This window comes from Argopecten irradians, chromosome 15 (assembly GCF_041381155.1).
Source record: "Argopecten irradians isolate NY chromosome 15, Ai_NY, whole genome shotgun sequence".
Lineage (NCBI taxonomy): Eukaryota > Metazoa > Mollusca > Bivalvia > Pectinida > Pectinidae > Argopecten > Argopecten irradians.
The window spans coordinates 10,810,235-10,824,025 of NC_091148.1; the positions used below are offsets into that span (position 1 = coordinate 10,810,235).

The window sequence follows — 13,791 nt, forward strand, 5'->3', positions numbered from 1 at the left end:
TAGAAAAGTTTGAGCTTCTATTTTTACTTTAAGTTAAAAAAAAATAATAAAATAATTAATCGCATCCCGAAAAAATTCCATGGCACTATATCCTGTATGGAATGGGTAACTGATTATAAATTATTTTATATTATTTTTTGTGTTAATTAGACATATGTGTTCAAGATTTAACACCAATTATTGTTCAAACGATGAATATGATTTATGCTTGTCGGAGGTGGTGGAGCATCTGTAATTATCATAGATATATATATATAAATATATATATCATTTTATTCATCAATTTGTAAAATAATGTAATTATTGAAAACTTTTTTTTCTTAATTAAAAGGAGAACATTTCTTACATTTTTTTGTGATTTTTTGGAGAGAGACAGATTTTTTAGCTTTGTCTTGATTTAAAATGTAATATAGGCTGCAACCAAGGTGAGTGTATGAACTTTAATATATACTCGTTACGCCAGGAAAAAGTGCTAACATTTGAAAGTTACCCCAAAAAAAAGTGATATGCTTTGCTTGATTAAACTAAGTAACTTATGCCTCGCTTCTCTCAACTACAAATCATTTCTTATATATAATAAAATCTTGTATAGCTAGTTATTTTCATGATTTCATGAAAAATTGATCTATGAAATATGGAAAAATTGTTAAAATGTATATCCATATACAAAATCACATAATTTTAAACTGCTGAAATTCTTGCTTTTAATTGAAATTGCGCAAAATATGTTGATTTGCAAAAATAACCACTATCCAGTGTGTATTTAACCTGACCAGTAAGATTTCCATGTAAACAGTAATTACAATTTAAAAATATTTGTTGGACAAATGTATTCTTTGTATTTCTTACATCAGCTAAAAATAACCTGAACTCTTTATGACCTTGGCCTTTTTTGTTATCTAAATTTAAGATCGGTCTCTTCTGGAATCTTCTAGTTTAACTCATTTACCCTGAAATTTCATAATAGACTGGTCTAGTCATTGATTTGGAAGAGTTCAAGTGTGTCTTTAGGGGTGAATGAGTTTAAGGCTGGAACAGGGGCATCTAGAAAGATGAGGATGAAATAATTATGATTAACAAGATTTCTAATCAAATATAGCCTTTCAGTTGATTATTAATGAATTATTAAATATATCAACTTATCAGGGAGATCATACTATATTTTATGACTTGCAATGATTTCTTGAAACAAACTAAAGTCATTTTTTTTTCATGTAATTTATAAAAGGACTTAAGCTTTAGTCTGCACTTTTGTTTCAAGAAATCGGAGCCTGTTCTTGTTAATATTGATATAATGCATGCGTGAACAAAAACATTTTATCGACATTTTTAAAGAATTGTTACTGAAGTTCTTGAATAATTTCAATGTAGAATGTAAATTAATTTTGAAAGAACTAAAAAGTTGTAGCCTATGTTCAATCATTTTCAGGTACATAAGATTTATAAGATTTTGTTGAAATTGAAATTTATTTGAAAATAATAAGCATTCACGATGCACCTTAATGTTATTGTTAGACTTAATTAAACTTGTGTGATTTTAATGGGAAATCAAGGCTTAAATTGGGTGTACGTGGAGAGTAACTGATTAAGAGATTTTGTATAAGGTCATGGTATATAAAAAGAAAGAGAACACTACTTGTTCAAAGATGCTCCACCGCCGACAGAGCATAAATGATATTCATCATTTGAACAATAATTGGTGTTTAATCGTGTACATATGTCTAATTAACACAATTATAGTATAAAATAATTTATCTTGCCTTTGGTGCATGCGCAATAAGTACTTAAATTTACATAGGATATAGTGTCACAGAATTTTTTCGGGATGCAATTAATTATTTTTCATATTTTTAACTTGAAGTAAAATTAGAAGCTTAAACTTTTCAATGGTGGTAATAGTGTAAAGTAAGTAACTTTTGTAACTGATGAAACACACTAAATCGTCTGCTCCTGTTTTTGATAGTGAAAAAATACCATTTGTCAGCGGTGGAGCATCTTTAATTAATTTCATCAACTCAATTTTTCTCCTTTTTTTTTCTCTATTAAATCAGTTGTATATATATATTTGTTCTAAACTCAAATTGACAACTAAGGAAAAAGGATGAAAGAGAAATGACTGTGGATACCTGCCGTACAGTAATACAGTCTAAACTATATCTGTGTTTTATATATGTTTTACAGGACTTCAAAGTGTATATAACAGAGGAGTTTATCGAGCACTGTTCAGAAGGAGCATTGTCTATAGAAGTTTGGGGCCACAGAAGTCCAGGGTTTGGTCTCGTCAACAACGGAATGGACAACATTATAGCAAGGTCAAGGACGTTAGCCGACAGGTCAGTATAATGTCAAAGGTCAAAGTTAAAGGTCAATGACATTTGTGAACAGGTCACAGTATAATGGTAAGGGTCAAAGATATTAGTGGACTGGTCAGTATAAGGGTAAAGGTCAAGAACATTAGCTGACAGGTCAATATGAAGGAAAAGGTGAAGGACATTAGCTGACTGGTCAGTATAAGTGAAAAGGTCAAGGACATTAGCTGACTGGTCAGTATAAGAGTAAATATTTTTGGAACCTTTTTCAAATCAAACAGAACATAAATACATAACATAGAAGAAATGAAAAACAAGTCACAATATTGCAAAGTGATGTTTTAATATTTGGCATTTTTAATACCTACCAGAAAAAAATAGATTATACAGGAAATTTTTTCTTTTGTTGAAAATATCATCTGGTCATTAAGTCATATTTTATTTTTTTGGGAGAAAAAAACTTTTGAAATCAGGTATACTCAATCTGAAAGCAATGATATGGATATATTTTATGACCACTCCACCTCCAGTCTACGACAAATTCACCGTATACAGTGCACAGGGACATTTTATATAACATCACATCTGCGTTTGTAATCTGGAGTCTGCAGACACACTGTGCACTAAGTGCCTGCTTAAACCAATTCTTATCTCCACAAGGAGATTACGAAGAAGAAAAACCGATTGTTGGCTTTGCCGTTGGCCTTTATCTGTCTCCGAAGACTCCTGTACCTACTGTAATAAAGCCATATGGATGATCAATAGAAGCTTCTAGGTCTCCCACCATCAAACCAATTCAATGTGAAAAACATTTAATTTTAGCCGCCAGGTTTGATATGTCACAGCGTTATTGCATCCTTATAAAAGAGTTTTTCAGCTGATTAATTGCTTTATTTCCTTTGATAAATACCTTGGTGAGATTATGTACAACTGCAATTTTATCACCCTTCCTTTTGTAATCAATGGATGAGGGGAAGGGACAAAAACTGTTGATACTGGAGGTGGTAGGGGGTCAGGGTACATAAAGAGGTTTTAAATGGGGTCAGAGTACGGATAGCCTAATCCGACAAGAGTAGAAGTGGCCATGTATCATGTCCCAAAAGTATGGACAATGTTGAGCTGATTAATTGCTTTAAATTACTATGGTAACTGACATGGTGAGATTATATACTACTCTTATTTTATCATCCTCCATATATAAATGTTGATCCTGGAGGTGGGGGGCATAAAGTGTTGATCCTGGATGTGGGGGACATAAAGTGTTGATCCTAGATCTGAGTTGGGGGACATAAAGTGTTAATCCTGGAGGTGGGGACATAAAGTGTTGATCCTAGAGGTGGGGGACATAAAGTGTTGATCTGAGGTGGGGAAATAAAGTGTTCTTGGGGGACATAAAGTGTTGATCCTGGAGGTGGGGGGACATAAAGTGTTGATCCTAGAGGTGGGGGACATAAAGTGTTGATCCTAGAGGTGGGGAACATAAAGTGTTGATCCTAGAGGTGGGGGACATAAAGTGTTGATCCTAGAGGTGGGGGACATAAAGTGTTGATCCTAGAGGTGGGGGACATAAAGTGTTGATCCTAGAGGTGGGGGACATAAAGTGTTGATCCTGAGGTGGGGGGGACATAAAGTGTTGATCTTGGAGGTGGGGGGACATAAAAGTGTTGATCCTGGAGGTGGGGGGACATAAAGTGTTGATCTTGGAGGTGGGGCATAAGTGAGGTGGGGGACATAAAGTGTTGATCCTAGAGGTGGGGGACATAAAGTGTTGATCCTGGAGGTGGGGACATAAAGTGTTGATCCTGGAGGTGGGGGACATAAAGTGTTGATCTGGACATAAGTGTTTTGAGGTGGGGGGGACGAACATAAAGTGTTGTCCTGGAGGTGGGGGGACATAAAGTGTTGATCCTGGAGGTGGGGGGACATAAAGTGTGTTGATCCTAGAGGTGGGGGGACATAAAGTGTTGATCTTGGAGGGGGGGGAACATAAAGTGTTGATGTCTTGGAGGTGGGGGACATAAAAGTGTTGATCTTGGAGTGTGGGGAATAAAGTGTTGATCTTTCCTCCTGAGTGGGGACATAAAGTGTTGTGGGGGACATAAAGTGTTGATCTTGGAGGTGGGGGACATAAAGTGTTGATCCTGGAGGTGGGGGGACATAAATGTTGATCTTGGAGGTGTGGGGGGGGAAAAGTGTTTTTCCTAGAGGTGGGGGGGGCATAAAGTGTGTGCTTGGGATCCTGTGGTGGGGGAACATAAAGTGTTTTTCCTAGAGGTGGGGGACGTAAAGTGTTGATCCTGGAGGTGGGGGAACATAAAAGGGTTTTTCCTAGGAGGGGGGCATAAAGTGGTGATCCTGGAGGTGGGGAACATAAAGTGTTGATCTCGGAGTTGGAGGCATAAAGTGTTGATCCTAGAGGTGGGGGGGCATAAATTGTTTTTCCTAGAGATGGGGGGCATAAAGTGTTGATCCTTGAGGTGGGGGAACATAAAGTGTTGATCTTGGAGTTGAGGGCATAAAGTGTTGATTCTAGAGGTGAGGGAGGAACATACAGTGTTGATTCTGGAGGTGGGGACAGGGACATAAGGTATTGATCCTTGAGGTGGGGGACATAAAGTGTTGATCCTGGAGGTTGGGGGAACATAAAGTGTTGATCCTTGAGGTGGGGGCATAAAGTGTTGATCCTAGAGGTGGAGACATAAAGTGTTGGTCCTGGAGGTTGGGGAAATAAAGTGTTGATCCTGGAGGTTGGGGACATGAAGTGTTGATCCTGGATCTTGGGGACATAAAGTGTTGATGCTTGAGTTTGGGGGGGGCATGAAGTGTTGATCCTCTAGACCGGGGGCATGAAGTGTTGATCCTCTAGACCGGGGGCATGACGTGTTGATGCCTGAGGTGGGGGTAGGGGGTATAGAGAGTTGATCCTGGAGGTGAGGGACATAAAATGTTAATCCTTGGGGTGTGGGACAATCAGTGTAGATCCTTGAAGTGGGGGGACAGGGACATCAAGTGTTGATCTTGAAGGTGAGGGGACATAGTGTTAGGCCTAGAGGGGCAATGACTTTAAACACTTCTATAGACTAATAGCTTGATTAGCTATCAGTACTCTGATCCCCTTTTCAAAACTGAAACCTGTCACATCTGCCTGTTAATTGCATATCAAACCAACGGAACACCTTGGCTCCTTCAAGCACAGGCTTGGTTACAAGTAGCCATGTCCTAAAGAATAATCTCACCTCTTCCATTTCCTCTGTACGACTCTTGTTCATTTACTGAAATGTTTTGTTTGGAACTGTAGTTATTATTTTGACTGTAGGTGGAGCGAAGTAATGAGACAGATAGAATTATGGACAGAAGTACACGAACTTAACCACCAGGGGGAGTATGTTCCTGTTGAAGTGCAGCCCAAACCAGAGGTGCCATCTGCAGGAGTCTTCCAGTTACAGCAGGTAAGGGGAGATAACTTTCAGTTATGACCCAAAATATTTAAGTATTTTTGCAAAGCTGTCAACTACTATGTTTTGATTGTTTTTGAAGTTCAACATTCATTAAAATGTCATGGATTTTTATTATGTTTTACTGTGTAACTACAATTATAAAAAAAAAATCTATTTACATGTGGTCCTATAATTGTGTCATCAGCTTTAAAATATTTCTATCCATGCAATTTTATCAGAATTATAAACAATAACAGGAAATATACATGTAATACAGTACAATAATTTTTCGGTAGTTTTATCATTTCTTTTTTATTTTCACTAAATATTTCAATTTAAAGCTGTACATGAATACCATTATAACATATTTAACTCACTGACCCCTGTAATTTCACAATGGACTGCTCTAGTCTTTGATTTAGAAGAGTCTAAATGTGTCATCAGGGGTGAAGGAGTTAGTATGCTCAGAATGATAGAAAGAACTAAATTAAAACATTTCTCTGATTTAAGGGTCACACACGCCGAGTGTTTGTTCGGATAAAACCTGTGGCAAACTCTGGAACCCTGCCACTGATCTGTGATTCTGTGTCGTCTATACAAGTCGGTTGTATATACGTGAGAAACAAAATTCAGAAAGGACTCGACAGCTACCAGGAAGTGGACCTCACCCATCTACGGGATAGGTGGTCAGACGCGCTGGCGCGGAGAAAAGACTATCTTAACGAACAACTACAGAAGCTCATCAACAAGCAAGGTATCTGAAATTAAAAACAAACTGTGTAACGTCTCTGCAGGAATACTGTCAATTAAATTTCTTTTGTTTGCTATTTATTTTCGCGAATTTGGCAATCAGAAAAAAATTGTGAAAGTTTAATTGTTGAATAATTCTGAAAAGCAGGTTTTTTATGCAAAGATGATTTATCACTATGGCCTTGGAAACTTGATCTGCAAAACATTGAGAAATGATTTTCTTATTTACGTTATAAAAGTCAGATCACGAAAATTTAAAACCACCAAAATTTTACTTTGTTGTTTTTACTTAAAATCACAAGATTTTGACCCGTGTAGATATCCAGCTTTACAGTACTTAAAAGAATTGCTGTGACAGGGTAAGTTAAGATTTTGTATTGATATTTAATGTTCACAGATAAATCTGACTCTGATATAGATAGAGAAAGGGCATTAATGGACCAATGGATGTCTCTGACAGATGAACGGAATGCCGTAATGGTGCCTAGTCCAGGCAGTGGTATTCCAGGGGCTCCGGCAGAGAGGTAAGGTTCTTATTTGGTATTCTCTATAGTATCAGTTGGGGTATTCCCTGACAGATGGGTATATAAAAAATGTTCACCAGGGCATCAGTTGTGTAATACTATTTTTAAGCCATAATCTTGGGGATAGAGCATTATGAAAAGTTTTGCAGTCAAAATGCTTGTTTTGTGTGTAGACTAGACTGGAAACCAGTCTCTAGAATAGCAAAAACATCACTAAAATTGGGTTTTGTCATTTTCATCAGCACTTATCCTGAAGTTCAAACTAGGGGGAGATAATTATGTATTCTGCTGTGAAAATCTTCAGGTCTGATGACCAGTCTATCTGTTGACTTTTGTACTACAGAACAACTTAAATAGTTTCCTCAGGAAGTTGGACGAACTATTCAGTCGTTGAAAACACAAGATGGTAGTGGAGAGCATGGGTATTCGTGCTAATAACAGCTATTCCCATGTACCAATGATTTGGTGAAGATTAATTGATAATTAATTGGTAATCAATGAGTTTTACCTTATACAGTTCTAGTGAGGACCTGGAAGATTTGGAGGAACACAGACCAGTTCTCTTTCTAGATTTGAACGGTGAGTAAATATTAAATTATTGCAATTTCAAAAACATTAAAAATAAATAGCATGAAGTATCAAAATTTAAAATGATTAAAGTGAAAAAGAAAAAGAAAATGATTGTTTGACTATAACTTTGATAGAGTTAAGAAATGTTTAGAATAATGATTTAATTTGATAAATTGATAAAAGTGGGTATATTTCAGGGAGATGCCCCCTCCCTTAAAGATGCTCCACCGCTGACAAATGGTATTTTTTCACCATCAAAGACAGGAGCAGACGATTTAGTTTTTTTCTTCAGTTACAAAAGTTACTTACTTTACACCATTACCACTATTGAAAAGTTTGAGCTTCTAATTTTACTTAAGTCAAAAAATATGAAAAATAATTAATTGCATCCCGGAAAAATTCCTTTGCACTATATCCTATATGGAATGAAATAATGATTGTGCATGCACCAAAGGCAAAATAAATTATGTTATATTATTTTTTGTTTTAATTTGGCATATATATACACGATTAAACACAAACTATTGTTCAAATGATAAATACCATTTATGCTCTGTCGGCGGTGGAGCATCTTTAAGCCATCACTTGTTGATAAAAATAGCCCTGATGCTTGATTTGAGATTATTTATTTGAATGAAAGCTCACAGAACATGATACTAACTTGAACATTTCCATGTTCAGTAAAACCTGTCCTAGTGTCCACCTCTATATAAAGACCACCTGTTTCTAAAAACCGATTTTCAGGGTTCCAAATGATGAATTTCAATATAATTTAACCTATATGTATATATATTTACCACTTAACTGAAAAGACCATTTTTCTTGGTCCCTTGGGGTTGTCCGTTGTGTGGTCTCTATACATTTGATGGAATGTATATAGGATCTTACACTCGTCTTGAAGTTTTGATTTTTGCTCTCCAAAAACCTCATATGAAATGAACACAAATATAATATACTTTTTATCACATAACTACAAATACCAACATAACAAAGAATTTCACATCAAAATGTATTCTGGAAATGTGTTCTATTCATTTTGTCCTACTGTCCTCGTAATCATGTTTCATTTTGTTGTTTCTGTCTAATGTCACAAAGGATTTCAAGCCAAAAAAAATCTCTCCAGGTCATATTACACTAGTGACATACGCAAAAATATAACACAGGCGAAATCACTAGATGTCAGGCGGATTATGTGATGAATAATTATACGATTCTGATGTTGTAAAAGCTGATTGAATGTGTTTTATTACAGCGGATGATATGAGCACATCTGGAGTAAAGGAAGGGTTTCAGGCAGCTGGGGTCAACTCTATTTTAGTTAAAGAACATGCTTCCACTTTCGTTAATCTTCCTATCATCAAAACATTTACAGAAAAAGATAATGTAAGTATCCATGTCAAAGACTGCACGAGCTAAGGCTGGCGTTGTGAAGACAAAAATGAACATCCATCTACCGAAAAATAAAAGTCCAATCAAAGGATGTGCTCTATGGTTCCTGAGACAAAAACTAGGCCAAAATTGTGATGTAAAAAATTCAATAATTTATGCATATTTTGGGTGGTTATTATGGAGACGAAAGCTGCAAAATTAGAAAATTTTCATTACAATTAAATAGGGATGTACTACATATTTCAAATCCAACAGTACAAATACTAGTTAACAGTTATGAAAATTTGACAGATTTGGGAGGCAAAAAGGTTTCTGAACTGGTCTAGTCTTTGATTTAGAAAAGTCTAAATATGTCTACATGGGTGAATGAAGATTTCCCTTCCTTCTTGCTTTGGATTGATTTTCAGGTCAGGGGGGATAAATACATTTTCAGGCTGGCTGAGTATTAAAATAATTAGGTCCAAAGCTACAGTTTATCCTTAATAGAGACAAAAATTCCATTGTAATAAGCACAATTTAATTTCAGCTAGTATTTTACATTGTAGAATATTAGACTAAGCTAAAGTTTATACTCAATCCAGATAAAAAAAAGCCAAGGTTTTAAGCACAATTTAATTTCAGTTATTATTTTACATTGTAGAATATTAGACTAAGCTAAAGTTTATACTCAATCCAGATAAAAAAAGCCAAGGTTTTAAGCACAATTTAATTTCAGTTATTATTTTACATTGTAGAATATTAGACTAAGCTAAAGTTTATACTCAATCCAGATTAAAAAAAAGCCAAGGTTTTAAGCACAATTTAATTTCAGTTATTATTTTACATTGTAGAATAATAGACTTCAGGTAAAGGTGCAATTTGGCTGCGTGGTGTTTTTTATCCTGATAGTCATTATAATATCTTAGCATAGTCGCTGTATGATCATTTACAGCATTGAATACTAACAACTAGTTCAACATAATACAGAGCAAAAATCTCAGGGTTTTTTTCTCCATTTTTGCACCATGCTCCTATAAATAATATATTAATACTGTCAACGTCCATCCATCAAATAATGGATGTACAACTCCATCTTGAAATTAGCTTAAGATAGAGGACAGAATCTGTGATGTAAATGAAGAATATCTGAGAGAACGATTTACACTATGTGTGCAATCGAAATTAAGGACAAAACATATTATGGATGACGAAACAGATTAGTTTAAGATTTAGACTTAGCCAATCACATATGATGTTACAAAATGTTATGTCATATCTGATTGGCTAAGGTAAAACTTAAGTCTAAGACTGTTTAATGAGCCTGGGGAAAGTTTCTTTTCTTTTTTATTAATATTATATCCTATTGAAGATAAAATATTGATAATATGAAACTAAAATACTCACAGTAACATATAATAACATTCACTACAGTGTGTAATTTACTACAAACCAACTCATTTTCGCAGCGACTTAAATTTTGTGTTTTTATACCTAAGGACATTTAATCTTCCATTTTATAACGTCTAGAATTCTAATTTAAGTTTATTTGAAACAGTTTGATGGAGATTTATTTTTGCAATTTCTTATCACCCATTTCTTTATCTGTATTTGAAACAATTTCAGAGATTTATATTCACGATTTCTTTTTGCTAGCGAAATCCACAAAATTCAATTGCACACGAAAATAAGTTGGTTCCATATATTCCATAGTTAAGGCGTGCCAGATTGAACAGAGTGATATATTTTGTATATATTTACTAATGTTTGTACACTATTAAGGCATTTAACGGTATAGTTACTATGCCTCTATAATTTTTGGAACTTTATCGGAGCATTTGACTTATGTATGCGTGTATATTCAGGGACTAAAATATTTGCAACTCACTGAAAATTTTATAAAACAAAACCTTGAAGTTTAGATAAACCTTTAGAACTTTGTTTTATAAAGTTTGATGTGACTTTAGCTTTATCTTGTATATATAACATATAACATCTAATCAGTATATCAGTATAAGTCTTTGTTTTGACAAATTTGAAAGACATCTAGCCGGAAGCAGTCATTTTCTTACACTTTTCTTCAATTTCTGAAGTTTCTCACTTGTCACCAAGTTATATTCTATATATACACATAAAAAGAAAATTTCTTAACTCTACTTATCTAAGCAAATAATTAATATATGTATCTTTCATATATATAACCTTTATAAAACTATATAGAAATATATAACTCTTTTCTTACTAATTGTAACCTATGCAGAGTATATATAGTGACTTGTGAGTGCCAAATATTTAGTTTTTTAATTGTCCTGATGTTAGTCCTCTTTATTACTCCTTCTTACTAGAAACTAGTCCCTTTTTAAAAAAAATGAACATTTATCTCTTATTCATTATCCATGTATGTAAAGAGCAATAAATCTATGTTTGAACAAACTTGAATAAGGGGCGGGGCCCATTAGGGGAAATAAAGGGATCCAATTTTCATTGTACCAAATTAGCCACAAACATTTTTCAAATAACTTGCAGAATGTAAATTAACCCCTTCAAGGGGGCATAGCCCAATAAGTGTATAAATAAATAATATATCGCTATGAAGGATTTAAACTGAAATTTAGCTGCCACAAACATTCTTTGTTAAGGGGAACACAAAATATAAATTTGCTCTGAAAAGGGGCAGGAGGGGCGGGGCTATAGGGTATATAAAGGTAATCCTCATAAATCGCTACTTGACCTAGTTCTGCATATTTTTTACCAAAATGTTTGTCATAAATTGGCTAAGGTAAACAATTTATAAATTTTGTCTTGACCCCAGGGGGCAAGATGGCGGGGCCAATCACGTAGGGGAAATAAATTTTCTTTCTCTTTTCATAGAATTCTGCATATTAATAAAATTTACCAAAACTTTATTTGAAACAGTTTGATGGAGATTTATTTTTGCAATTTCTTATCACCCATTTCTTTATTCTGTATTTGAAACTATTTCACAGAGATTTATATTCACGATTTCTTTTTGCTAGCAAAATCCACAAAATTCAATTGCACACGAAAATAAGTTGGTTCCATATATTCCATAGTTAAGGCGTGCCAGATTGAACAGAGTGATATATTTTGTATATATTTACTAATGTTTGTACACTATTAAGGCATTTAACGGTATAGTTACTATGCCTCTATAATTTTTGGAACTTTATCGGAGCATTTGACTTATGTATGCGTGTATATTCAGGGACTAAAATATTTGCAACTCACTGAAAATTTTATAAAACAAAACCTTGAAGTTTAGATAAACCTTTAGAACTTTGTTTTATAAAGTTTGATGTGACTTTAGCTTTATCTTGTATATATAACATATAACTCTAATCAGTATATCAGTATAAGTCTTTGTTTTGACAAATTTGAAAGACATCTAGCCGGAAGCAGTCATTTTCTTACACTTTCTTCAATTTCTGAAGTTTCTCACTTGTCACCAAGTTATATTCTATATATACACATAAAAAGAAAATTTCATAACTCTGCTTATCTAAGCAAATAATTAATATATGTATCTTTCATATATATAACCTTTATAAAACTATATAGAAATATATAACTATTTTCTTACTAATTGTAACCTATGCAGAGTATATATAGTGACTTGTGAGTGCAAATATTTAGAGCGTTAGAGTTTTTTAATTGTCCTGATGTTAGTCCTCTTTATTACTCATTCTTACTAGAAACTAGTCCTTTTTTTTTAAAAATGAACATTTATCTCTTATTCATTATTCATGTATGTAAAGAGCAATAAATCTATGTTTGACCAAACTTGAATAAATTGAAAACTTGGACAATTCTTTGTCCAGAATTAGAGACAATATTTTCGTACTCATAATAACTTGCATTGTTTATATATCCTTCATCATAGCATATAAGTGTATCTTATAACTATAATTTATAGCTAACATCAATTTATAGAAATTATAAGCTGACATCAAACTGAAATCTAACTCCTGTTCATCATAACATCCGGGAATGTTTAAAAAATAGCTGTATATAGAATATCAATAACCTATTCTTTAAAAGCTGTCATAAAACAAAATGTTAAGTATTGCAGCAATTTTGTTTCGGTTGTTTCAAAGATGAATATCTTACAATCACGTAGTTAGTGAAATTTTCATTTCTTATTTCCTACATTATATCTTAACTAAAATTACCAAGTAGATAACAAATAGAGTTCTTAAAGACTCTTGGAATTTTAGGAAGGACTAATATTTTTAAGGTAGTAATAATAGGTAACAGATAATATTTGGGTCCAGTTGTTGGCAAAGAGACTATCATTATCCTAATTTAAAATCTATTGCAGATCTTTTGAGACAAAACAGTTTGAAGGAAGAAAAAAAACACCAAGAAATTAATATTTTTTAAATTATTTTTTATGTAATTCTTTCTAGCATGTCAGATGTATTATTCATATTTGGAAGAGTATTATATGAGTAACTAGTAAATCTATCTAAAATTTATCTTAATTTAACTCAATATTACTCACTTATAGAAAGACAGAGCATACCTTAAAGTTTAGACTTTTGTAAAACATTTTCATTGTTGACTTCCATTAAACTAAAATCAATGTAAGAATTCTGAAAAACGTCTATCTTTATTTGACTTCCGTCTTTGTTGATGCCAGTACTTTTAAATGTGTTGTGATTACAGGACATCTATATATATTTATATGCCTTCAGTAATCTCACTGATTTGTTCTTTGATTTGTACCTCATTAAAATTAGTAATTTAACTGATTTTGTATGTTATTTCATTAGTTTGTTCTGTGCCAAGAGTGATTTCAGTACTTTGACATATGAT

At 33.6% G+C, this 13,791-nt stretch overlaps 1 protein-coding gene across 7 annotated transcripts in view; it reads left to right on the top strand.

Annotated features, from left to right (window-relative positions):
• The window catches only part of LOC138308960 (kinesin-like protein KIF13A), a 270,403-nt gene that overhangs the window by 234,977 nt on the left and 21,635 nt on the right, over positions 1 to 13,791 (top strand). For 4 of the 7 annotated variants that reach the window (XM_069250018.1, XM_069250023.1, XM_069250022.1 and 1 more), the window contains exons 23-30: positions 414 to 425; positions 2,182 to 2,333; positions 5,626 to 5,758; positions 6,257 to 6,500; positions 6,894 to 7,020; positions 7,538 to 7,599; positions 8,843 to 8,973; positions 9,810 to 9,824. In XM_069250018.1, coding sequence (XP_069106119.1) covers positions 414 to 425; positions 2,182 to 2,333; positions 5,626 to 5,758; positions 6,257 to 6,500; positions 6,894 to 7,020; positions 7,538 to 7,599; positions 8,843 to 8,973; positions 9,810 to 9,824 — 876 coding nt within the window. The remainder of the gene's footprint in view (positions 1 to 413; positions 426 to 2,181; positions 2,334 to 5,625; positions 5,759 to 6,256; positions 6,501 to 6,893; positions 7,021 to 7,537; positions 7,600 to 8,842; positions 8,974 to 9,809; positions 9,825 to 13,791) is intronic. The other 3 variants (XM_069250019.1, XM_069250025.1, XM_069250020.1) reach the window with 2 other exon arrangements.